This window comes from Ambystoma mexicanum, chromosome 2p, assembly GCF_040938575.1.
Source record: "Ambystoma mexicanum isolate Mex_15411 chromosome 2p, UKY_AmexF1_1, whole genome shotgun sequence".
Taxonomy (NCBI): domain Eukaryota; kingdom Metazoa; phylum Chordata; class Amphibia; order Caudata; family Ambystomatidae; genus Ambystoma; species Ambystoma mexicanum.
In genome coordinates, this window is record NC_090923.1 from 921408732 (window position 1) to 921421099 (window position 12368).

At 42.5% G+C, this 12368-nt stretch overlaps 1 protein-coding gene across 1 annotated transcript in view; it reads right to left on the reverse strand.

Moving 5' to 3' along the window:
* RSPH6A (radial spoke head 6 homolog A) overlaps positions 1–12368 on the reverse strand; it is a 114705-nt gene that overhangs the window by 53692 nt on the left and 48645 nt on the right. Inside the window, exon 3 of the mRNA XM_069644646.1 lies at positions 5679–6428. Within this exon, the coding sequence (XP_069500747.1) occupies positions 5679–6428 (750 nt within the window). The remainder of the gene's footprint in view (positions 1–5678; positions 6429–12368) is intronic.

Below are 12368 nucleotides of genomic sequence, written 5' to 3' on the forward strand. Positions count from 1 at the left end.
TTTTAGAATCTGCTTCTCAACAACTACCAAAGCGCTGTCAATCCATCGTCCATGACCATAGGTTATCTCGCTCCCATTTATTTTTGACAAAATTATAACCTGGATAAGGTCTCTAGGGAAGTTTACATTAGATATCATATTCAGTCTATCCAATAGCTCTGACCAAAAGTCTGCGACTCTTGAACAACTCCCTAACAAATATGCTAGTGTTCCTTTTTCTGGACCACACCCCCAACAGATAACGCTATCCAATAAACCAAGTTTATGCATTCTAACTAGAGTCCAATCTAGATATCCCAATATCTTTTTTTCTTATAAGTCACGTTAAATGCATTTCTCAATACTCTCCCATTGCGCTATAGAAATATCACATTCCAGCTCTGTTGACCAAAAAGACTGCAGCCTATCCTGTGTTTTAAACATCATTGCCTCACCCCATTGCTTGTAGTCCATCTCCCAAAATAAGCCACTCAAGGAGTCTTTTTAGAACAGCCAGACAAGTATAGAGTCTGTGGCTCAGTGGACCAATGCATCCACTACAGGGGTCTTTCTTGGACCTCATGGTCACATGTTCAAATCCCGGCGGCAAGTCCACTCAGCCTTCATCCTTCCGAGGTCAGCAAAATGAGTACCATTAAGTTGGGTAAGAATAAACATCTGTTATTAGCACCAAGATGCCTCTTAGAGGGTGAATGTGCCCTTGCTTATAGAAAGGCGTACAAACAGGGTGGAGAGCAGTTTATGTCCTGCTATACACCTCTGGGAGATTGTACAAATGTCTTGGTTGGGGGGGGGGGGGGCATATCTCGCAACACAAACATAGGGAAGATTATTTGAATCATTAACGGTGCCTATGTCACTAGCACTTTCCCTCTGGAAGAACTAAGCTTTCCCTTCCTTAGACAGTGGTGGTGTGTCACAGTTATATGACTGCCCAACAAGGCTATGAACCTTAGATGATGTTTCCCTACATGATTGTATATTTAAAAAATATAGTTGGGGATAGATATATATATATAGATATATAGATATATATATATATATATATATATATATATATATACACACACTGCGGCTTGACCCTCAGCTGAAGGGACTTCATCAAGGTTTCTAAATAAACGGAGGGGGGGGTTACTTTCAGACTGGGATTTACCCAGAATATTCTTTATTCCACCCTCAACTGAATACATGTACCAAAAGATATAAAACTCTAGTTTGAGAAGAGAACTTAATCAACTGTTATTCTGTCTAACAAATGCTAATAAAAAGATGTTACAAAAAAAACCCTCTAGTTTGGCTGGGTATGATAGGATCTAGATTGTCAGTTTCTATAAACATAGCTCACAAAGGTACTGCTCGTTTTCATTCACTCTAAGATTAATTATTTGTTCTCTCTCGCTCTTAAGGAAAGTAAATGGTAAATGAGGATATTGCTCATTGGGTTTTTGCTCAGGGGCGGTTCCATTTTCAGGGCTACACCTTTTACACCAATGTTAACAATAACAAGCGTGTACCCATTACAAAGGGTTAATGGGTGGCAACTAGCTTGTAAAGGTATTTCAGATATTCCTATTAACTAACACTATACTAACTTAGATTAAAGGGCACCCTAGAAAAGTAAGGAACTAGGCCAATGGATTTAATTGAAGCATGTTTCCTTTGGCATAACCTCTGAAGGGCATATAGGAGCTCTACCTAAAAACATCAGGTGGCACCCAAAAGGATCACAGGGCTGCCCAATGGCTAACACCTTCCAGCTACCCATGATCTTTAAAAGAAATGACTCGCAAAGCGCGCTCTTCCATGAATTAGCAGTTACTATGATAAGTGAGGTGTCAGGCTGACACTGTGTGATAATAAATAACTGATACTCATTGCCTCTGTTTGTTCACATTCATGTGTATTTACACCTCACTTCTCACAGTAACTTTGCTAATTCATGGAAGAGCGCGCTTTGCGAGTCATTTCTTTTAAAGATTTTTAAAGACATTACCGGGTACGAGTAGACATGGTTTTTGACCTCTGCAGCACAGCCCAATTCCAACAATTATTCCAAGACGTGCAGAGCGCACACATAGGGTCTTTGCCTACTCCTTTCTTTTGTGCAGCTACCCATGATGACTGTTTTCCTCCTAATGAACCTAAGAGCTCAGAATATATCGCTTGTCCAAGATCACAAGGTGCTGCTTGCTGCATTTAAGAACAATGTACGCACATATGCGAGCACCAGTACATCACTTGTACGTAAAATGCAACACGAAGCAATACATTTTGTCATAATGTTGTTGTAAAAGAGTCGAGGATTGACGGATATTGTTCTGTGGCCTAGATCAACTGCTACATGTTTAGTTATTCGTGTTTTTCGAGGTTTCTTGAATTAATGATGCAGTACTCCACTTTGCATTGCATTTTTACTCAATCGCTGCCATGTTTCATGTCAACATTGTGTCAGGCAGTACCATAATTACCAAACCATAAGTGACATGTGCTTTAGGGTTTTGGAGATGCTTATTCTTATTGCTGCTGTAACCTATGAAATGCACAGTTTATTTTGATCAAGTTTCCAACCAATTGTCGTACATTTTTGCCCAAGATCAAAGGACTGCTTCAGAATACTTGTCTTGATCAAAACTTTGTGGGCAATGCTAAAATATTGTGGCTAAATATAAAATCATTTTGCTGACTTCGTTTTCGATAAATATTTAAGAAATGGTGCAGAGGAATAGTGAAACATGGATTGAATGATATTTATACCAATTTTGAAAAAAAATATTACTGCTTGTGATTGGATAATACAGGAGCCACACTTTAAATTCAAGTTAGAACGTGAAGGAGAACGGAGAGCAAGAGCAGATGGAAGACGAAGAACCAGAGAGAAAACTGAGGAGGAGGGGGTGCAGGAGTAAAAGGCAAAGTATGAGGAGGTGGAGAAGCAAGAACAGGAGGAGGATGAGGGCAAAAGCGGGCAGTGGCATGGACCAGGAACTGGTCACCTTCAGTGCATCACAGTGATCCAGTGCCCAGCGAGAGAATCCAGGCCATGGTAGAGGGTCTGTTGAGTAGAGTAACCCCCTCCCACTCCCTACCTGTTCCCTTAAATTGTTCCATGCACAGTTTACAGCAACTATGCCTGTTTTGTTCCCTGATATGTAGTATGCTCATTCTCTGTAACAAGCGCCAGGATCTCTCTGGGCTGATGTGCGCTCTACAGATATGAATAAATAAATAACTGAGCACAGCGGTTGGTAGGGACCAGTTGGAGGTATTAGGGAGGTGTTGGGGCAAGTGGGCCGCTCTATGCCCTTCGCTATCCATACCAAAAAGAGTGGGGTTCACACTCGCATCACAGCGGGCAAGCAAGTATCCAAAAGGTGGATATTACATGATTTTTTAATTGAGCAACATGCCGCGACTCTAAAAATAATGCATATGTAAGGAATCCTAAACAAGTGCACAAGCAAGGATTCCAAAATGGTGGCCTAGAATGAAACAGCGGACGTTACATCACTCTGAAACGGAGGACATGCCATGATTTAGTGCCTCAATAACATGATCGGTTTCTGAAATTGGTACCGATACAGTGGTTGTGAAAAGCGGCGACATGCAATGGTTCTGAAACTGGGGTACATGGAATGATCCAGAAACTGGGACAACATGGATTTCTTTCAAAACTGGAAGGCATGCCATCTTTCTTAAACTAGTGAACGGGCCATGATTCTGAAATTGCGGGAACATGAAATGATCCTCGGAATAGGGACTAAGCAATCATTCTAAAACTGCAGGGCATCTCTAGAATGAAGCCAGTAGCTATGCTACGATACAAATGAGCCTGCTGTCATTCCGAAGATAAGCTGCACAGGTGGGAACTGGCACACGTGCGAGGGCTCCAACACAGGAGCGCGTGTCACACTTCTGAAACTAGGAGACATGCCATGTTTAATCAGATTCATGCTGCTGTGCACCAACATGTATCCAATCATCTTTCTTTTGTGAGGTAATGGTTGCATGTAAAACATGTAAAAGAAGGTTTCTTATTCCTGGACATTTTGGATTGGCTGCTAGAGAACTAGAGTCCCAGACGACTACAACTGCAAGTTAAAGAGTTAGGCCTCCGCCTTTACTGCCAGAAATTTCCCAAAGAAAACTCAGTTGGCAGCATGTCTAGTGCACTCTAAATGGAGGTATAGGTCTGCAGTATTGCAGACTATACATATTAACTAGATGTAGCTGATTACCTTTAGCTAATTATCTTAGTAAGACTGGGAAAGGTCCATCAGAACTGCGTGCTGAATGGAGCACCTTTAAAACAGATGGCAGTGAGCCATGTTAATTAAGTGCTCACCTGGTTTATTAATCTTAGGAGAAATGCAGACTGTCATACTTTCTTTAATTATGGTTCAGGTCATTTTTATTACAGTTTAACCCTGATAAATTCACTTGTTTTTTGCTTTATGTGTGTAATTTTATTTTATGGTAAGTTATGTTCTTCGATGTATTATTATTATTTTTTTTTTAAAACAACAAAAAATATATGGAGGTATTGAAACAAAGTCTTGGGTTCGTCTGTTAGTTAGGGGGGAAAAAGGTCCCCCACTTGGAAAAGTAATAAACGTCTCAAAGCCCCCTTCCACGGGTAAGGTTGTCGACTTCCCTTAGTGGTGGAGCGAATATGGTAACCCTTAACTATTTCTAAAGAACAAAGGGTTTCAGATTTTCCCGCCAGATTCAAGGCTCATAGGCCGCAAAGGGCAACCTCTACCAGGCCTCGTGAGATGCATAAAGCTGGGTGATAAGAAAAACGAGGAGAGCCATGTAAGGTGTGCCCTAAAGCGCACCCCGTGAAAGGTAATGCAGCCCCTATGCGTGACACTTTTAGTGCTTTCTACTTAGCAGACATCTGTAGAGTAGCAACGTGAAAATCATTCCTACTTTTTATGTTGCTTTTCATTTTGTTTAAGGACATACAATGATATAGTTCAAATCGATCCATCTTAATAAATCATTAACGGGAAAACATTCGAACAAACCGAGGAAGACATGTACATGAGGGGCAAGATCGAAGCTACACAGCATCACAATAATAGCAATTATTTGTGTCTCTCGCACTTAATCCACCTGCGCCCATTCGCTTTCCTTCCTGGAGCAGTTAAACTTCACAATCCGGCTCTATGCATGTCCCCCATAGCGCACGAGGGCTTACAGGTGTACAGGGCGGAGGCAAGTTTGTTCCTACTTTTTGCAACCATTACTACTTGACTTCGATGATAATACTCATACCCAAGCGGGTTAGCCCACACTAGGCAATCACCATTTAAGTTTCCCCCTCGTATACCACTCTTCTGCTGAGGATACTCCTGTGCACTCTGTTCTAAGCTTATTGCATTTCTGACAGGATTTCATTGACCAATGGTTGTGCACCACTAATGGCTGTGTCCCACTGTGTAAGGATGCTAGATTGGACGACTGGTCTGTTGGACTCTGTGTTGTATGGAGTGACTCGCTAATGTACAAAATAGGCTGGGGTCACAGGGAGGTAGAGGGGCTTTGCATTCAGTCACCCATGGGTCCTTGCAGGAGTGTCTTTACTGGGGTTGGAGAAAAAGAAAAAGCATGGTATTGCAGGAGATGGTTTTAAAATACATGACATTATAATGATTTCTTACAACTATAGCCCTTACCTGCGGGTGGATATGCTGCACATGATGCACCCAGTTGGAAAGTCCATCTATCATCTCCACGGGAGGGATACCCTCGAATTCTGTATTTTCTTCGTAGCTGTCCCGGGCAGCTCCTTCCTCCTCTTCTGCTTCCTCTTCACCAAACTGATAGAATCCCAGCGGGCTGACCTGAGTGCCAGCAGAGATCCGAGCAATTTGAGCCCGCAGGTAGTTACTCTCGTTTCCTGGGAAAGGAGGATAACTCACGATGGGGGCATCAAGCCGACCAGTGAAAAACTTCTTTATTTTCCTTGCCGTGGTGATGTGGGCTGGCAACACTAGCGGGAGTCTCACCCAGGGTTTCCCTGGCTCGCTGCAGACCATATAGGTATACTTGTTCGCACCTGTCCGATTGTCCTCCTTCGGGATGGCTGGCGGGGGTTTGAATGTGGATTTGGGGGGGCCCGGGTCGTGCTCCTCCCCCTCTTCCTCCTCTTCCTCCTTGATGTCCATGGTGTCCTGTTCATTCTCTTCGGTCTCTTCCTCCTGATCCAGATCGTCCTCGCCCTCCCGGAACTCCACCTCAGCGACAATGTAGTTGGCTTCAATACCGAAGATCTTTCCCCAAAACCTGCACTTTTGGATGGGTTGAGTGTCAATAAGCTGCTTAAGGGCAAGGAATATGTGGTATGTCTCTTCCCTGCTTAGGCCCACTCCACCTTGCTCAAAGAAGAAGGCTAGCTCCATCACGTTTGGGAGGGGCGTCTCCAGCTGCCAAGAGAAACATAGCGAGTTAGCAATGCACTACAGACAGATAAGATTGAAGAGCCTAAGGCGTCATAGTTTAGTAGTAAAAAATATTCTGTCATGAGATGCGCCTTCTATAATTTATGGGAAGCTACATTTATTACTTTTACACAATCTGGGGACCTGGACAAAAACCATCACTCCACCTATTGTTTGGGGGACGTTGCCACGTTGTAAACTACTTCAGGAGAAGCACCTATGATTGCACCTCAAAGAAGTCTCAATGTTTTATTGGCCAATTCAGAAATCAAAGCAGGCTTGTGACTGACGGCTAAAGCAGACCACTACAAAGTACAGAAAAGCAGCACAGGTTAGTTGTTTTAGGGCCTTGGACTGAAAAGGTTTGGTGAATAACAACATTTTGCAGAAAGATTCAGAAGGACAGAGATACTATGTTGAAATACATTCATCACTTTTAAAACAAAAAATTCAAGCAGGATAGACAATTTTAAAACATGTACGGGGCTGCAACACGCAGTTCACCAGATGTTTTGGAGTACAACTGCCATAATCCCTTACCATGGACTTTAATAGATATGGCTGGTTAGAATTGCAGTCCAAACCATTTGAGGAGGCAAAGGCTGCAGACCCCTGCTCTACACAAACCTCTTTTCTTTCCGATTCGAACAGATGGGGACAGGGACTGTTCCTAAATGGTCAATTTTGTCCACAAAAAGGACAGGTGCAGTACCCTCCAAAACAGAAAAAGAAAGAAAAAAAATACACGCTACCAATCCTCATTAAGTCACTGGAACCATGAGCCTTTATCACTGGCCTCTCCAGGACATCCGGCTCAGCTTGAGATGCCCTGCAACCACAGCAGAGATATTTTCAATAGGATTAATGATTAGAGGGGTTGCACACAGTGTATGAGATCACCTGAAGGGTGAAACACTTAATTGGCCTTTGTATCCTCTCCAACTAAATTGCAGTACTAAATGTTCCAGCAAAGTAATGGTGGTTTTAAAGAGGCTTGAAAAAACCTGTTCGCCTGAAATGTGAAAGTAGATTAGGCCATTTGAGCCAAGTCTCACATGCCGTCACTGGAAGTTCACCACCAGTTCAGAGTCACATGAGCAAGGGATTGTGGGTATGAAAATCAGCACAAATGCAACCCATTTGCTACAGAAAATTGTATTTGTCTTACAGGGCACTGCTATTTTAAACATAGTTTAATCAATCTAAGACAGACATTTCTCGAGGCTGCAGATGCCGCAAATACCGATTTTATTTAACATGTTTAAAAAATCTCAAACTTGCCAGTCCGAGGGGAAAAGGAAAATAACCAAATATGTTTACACTTGCACGCGTTTTCATGGGTTGGATGTTAGCATCATTCTGCTTCCTATTTGTAAAATGCAATCCTAAAGAGAACGTGATCATGCTCTTACAATAGGGCGGCCATTTTTGAATGGTTTAGATATCATCTTTCCAATCCATTCTATTTCTACCTTTAAGATATGATGTGCATTTCCCTCATTTTTCAATGCGTACATTTTACATACATTTATCATATTAAAAATACCGGCAGCTTTTGTTCAAGATACAAATTCTAATCTAAATGAATATGAATCTGCCATGTAATCAATTCAAAAAGAATTTTTATTACATTATTCGTGTGTCCCCTGCCAGAATGTCGCCATCACATGGAGGGGGTGTTTTTGTACAGGAATGGCAAGGGGGATGCAGATAAGCTCTGCGGGGATAGTAGGATTTTTACAGACTTAGTAAGAGACCAAAGGACCAGGCTGCAGGGTTCACATCCATTTGTTATTTTCTGTGTGTATTGTGTAAGGGTACTCACAGAAGAAAAAGATAATTGGATTTAATCCGAGTGCACTCCTTTCCAAGAAGGACATTTTGAAAGACAAAACAGTGCATATTCTCGGTCAAAGGAACTATAAAAAAGGCAATTATTTAATTGTGCTAACTTGGTAAAACGCATCTTTAAATGTTGCCATAGTCACTTCTAATGATCACTTGGGAGTATATACTGTAGCCAGAATACGAATGTTGTGATTGGCTTTCTGAGCAAAGCCCATTATCAAAACATAGACTAACCATGTAAATGATTTCCTAATAGGTTATCATTCTAAGATGGACATTCTGGAACACTAAGTCTCAAGGTTCGGCCTGGGTTCAAGAAGGGTGCCAGGACATATGTTGAACTTTATTGGTGGATTTGTTACGAGAAGGGCCTATGTAAAGGAAAATGGGCTCTTCCCTAACAAAACAATGGTCAGGATGTGTTTTCCCCTGATGGGATTGGGTCCCTTTTCCTTCTTCAGGTTTCAGTTACTTCCAGGTCTCTTGTGCAAGTGTCCAGTTGCATAACCCTTCAAGGTGACCTGAACTCTCCTTCTTGATATGATCTAGATGCAAGGTGTCCGGAGACCCGTACCACATGACTCACTCTGGCGTCAGGTTGGGTAAGTTGTTATTCCTTCCTCCACCTCCCTGATGATTTTACCATAATATCCCTAGGGCTGACCAGGCCCACCAAAACCTTCCTTCTAGGCTATCTTAGACAAGGTTCACTCTCTTCACTCTGACCTACTTTCACAACTTGCTGTTCTTATATCTGGCCACCTCTCAGGATGTTACCACCTCGCCTACACCAGTCTCTCTGCCTGCCATCACTACCGCCATCTCCCTTATGGAGTTTTTCTCCTCTGGTGTATTCTCTCCTCTGCTTCTCTCCTTAATGTTACGCTTCCAACATCCTCTGTCCCCTTCACCTCGATCTTGTTCTGTTCTGTTCCTTCCTCTACCTAATCTGGGTCATCACACATTCAAAACATGACTTCAGATAATATCACCACCACAAAAGCAATTCTTCAGGACAATGAAAACTCTCACCCCATCAAGATTAAATAGTGTTCTGGTCAAAACACCAAAAACTATAAAACTATCCCAACAATTGTTATCCCCCACTCATGATCCTACATCTTGTGAGTCAAGTTTGTACGTTTTGGCCATCCTTACATTTGCACTACTCCCCTTTCCTGCTCTCCTTCGCTCCGTTTGCTTTTCACAACACAGATAACGACCTGGCTCCCCACCCTGCGTGGGGTCATACATCTCCTCTAAATGGACAACGCTTAGTGTTTTAAGAGCACTCATGTGGTGATATGCATAGTATAAATAAATAATTACACAACATAATTTCCAGTCTTTGATGTTACCTCCTCCTGCACTCCGATTCCTACCACCACCTGTTTAATTTCATCCAGTGTTAAGATGTTATCACCTCCTCCTGCAACTGTCCTACTGCTGATATTACCACCTCCTCTTTGGCTCTCTCCACCTCCTGCTGTCCACTCTTTCTCTCTGATGTTACCCACTCCTACTTTACCCTCTCAGCACATCCTTCTGCTCTCCACTACTGCTAGCTCTCCACTCTCCTCCATCTAACCTGTTTCTGCTTCTTCCACCACTCTGCAGTCTTCTCCCTCCATCTCTCCCTCTCCCTCTCCCTCTCCCTCTCTCTCCCTCTCTCTCCTTCTCTCTCCTTCTCTCTCCTTCTCTCTCCCTCTCATATATATATTGCCCCCGAAACTCACACTGAGCAATTGAGGCTGCGTGCTTATGTACTATGCCCTCACGCCTCTCTGGGTGGAACTTTCAGTGAGGATCTGCACCTGTGTCTTGCAAGTGGGTGAATGATGGGTTTGGCTGTCGTCCCCGAGAGCACCTGTGATGTTGGACCAAACCTTTAATTGGCCCGTCCCCCATTTTGAAAGTTAGTTTTCCTCTCTGATCTTACCTTGTGCTACCTATGCCGAGCCAAAGTCTCCTGTGCTTTCAGCGTGTGGATTACGGACTGAAAACACACTGGAAAAACTTTGTAACCACTATGTTTGTGTTCCCACCTTAAGAATAGAGTGAAGCTGAAACACTGAATTCCCAACTGAGACTCTTTTGCCCAGTAACAATGCTCCTGTAACTTCACTTGTGTAATAAAGATGCAAGTTCAACGCAGTATAATGGAACACACTTATCAGCTGCAAGAGTAGCCCTGTAAAAGGGGAGGTGGCTCTCTCATCAGATCTATTAAATAAAATCCTTAATAAAACAAATGCAGGAGCATAGGCAAGTATAACCAAATGTAGTGGTAGAACAAGAACGCAGTAACTAATCCTTAAAAACTTGCTTTTTCTTAAAAATGTGTTAGCATTTTATGTGCGGCAAAGGCCACTCTGGCTAGTGATTTAGTGCAGAGTCTGCATTCCGAGGCCAGCGCTGTCAGAAGAACACAGTGGTTGTTATTTTTCAAGGTCACAGATTAAAGCTCACAGGTTTCGCCAACGAATGGGTACTGCATGACCATTTTATAATTCAAAATCATTTATGAAATACAATTTTCTAACGTAGACAATAAGAACGACAGCTGTTTCAGATTGCCCCGTAGGACATCTTCGCTGGTTACAGTGTTCCCGATATGCAACAATTGTATGGTAATATGTCCATGGTTCAAGACTCTGATGGTGTCATGCTGGAAGCCCATTCTCATGGGAAACAGGATGAGGCGACCAAGGCAGTTGAAGTTCTACTGCTCATCTCAAATGTTTCAATTCCTTAAATGTGCTGTGGGAATTGTGGATGGATTGTGATGTCACAGGGTATAATTAAGGGCGGTGTGGGAAGGTATGTAGACCCAATGATTGATCGCATGCATGTTTTTCTATAAGGGTTAGAAGTGTGAAGTCCATTCAGTTCTGTGCCGGGAAAATTTTTCATGTTGCACGATGGCAAATGCAAATTACTTTGTTTTTGTATAAAAGTTCTTAGTTAGGGACGTTTCTTTGACAGTGCATTTTCATGCAGTTCTGTTCCACAATCTGCTTGAATTTGCTGTCCCAGCTGCGTCTGGAGCCCTGAATAAAACTGTGTTACTTTTTGCACCGGCATACACTCCTTTATTGATTGCTTTTGTAATGTTCTCATGATTTTTACGATACACTTCCATAAGGTTTTCTTAGCATTTGGTAAGTTGTGGATATTCAACACTTTATATGCATTTTGCATGTCCTATGAACTCTTTAAAATAACGTATGTGAAGCTGCAACAGTATCCAAATAAACCCATTCTACCCTCTTCGAGTTAAGAGAAATGATTTCACTTAGAGGGAAATTTGTCTTTTTCCATGTTGTAACCGTGGGCCTGCTCAGAGGGAGCTTCTCTCTCTCTTAATTGAGGATGAAGTGTAATATGACCCCCCTACAACATTTCACAAAGGGTTTGGCCAGGATCAAGAATGACCTGCTTTAATTCTCTGACAGACTGGGAGGACTCCAGGCCCTCAGGACTGGCCTGTACCCTGGCACTGTGATTGTTCCCTGCTATGTGACAAGAACCAAGGTAGGGTAACCATGGTCCTCCCTAAACCACCTCAGAATCAATATCCACAAGCCCACCTGGAACCTGGCTCCCAGAGTCACTACCTTGGAGAGACAGGGGACTTCATCACAACTCCTAGTTTACTCTTTTGAAAAAAACTCTATAATAAAGGAGAAGGGTGGCCAAATGCACCAATGATGTTTTCTGGCTGCTTTGCATAAAATCCAAGTGCATTTTAGCAACATAATATAACAGATCAGATTAGGGTTGTATGCTTAAATTACTAATAACATAATGCACATTGAGATTGGTGCTCATTTATTTTTTCACAATACTCACACTTACATTAAAGTGTGAACCATACATACTCATTCAGTCAGCCTCAGGTGTTGAATGTAAGAATAAAATGGCGGCAAGGTGTTATAGGGCTATACTGCTTCTCAATGTATATGTGCTTGGAAGCCTTGTACATTTTTGGGAGAGGGGTAGAGAATGGAATTAAGGGTGTCTGGTGTTGGTATCCCACAGGGTCCCCTTTGCTGCCCAGGAAGACCCAGGACGAAT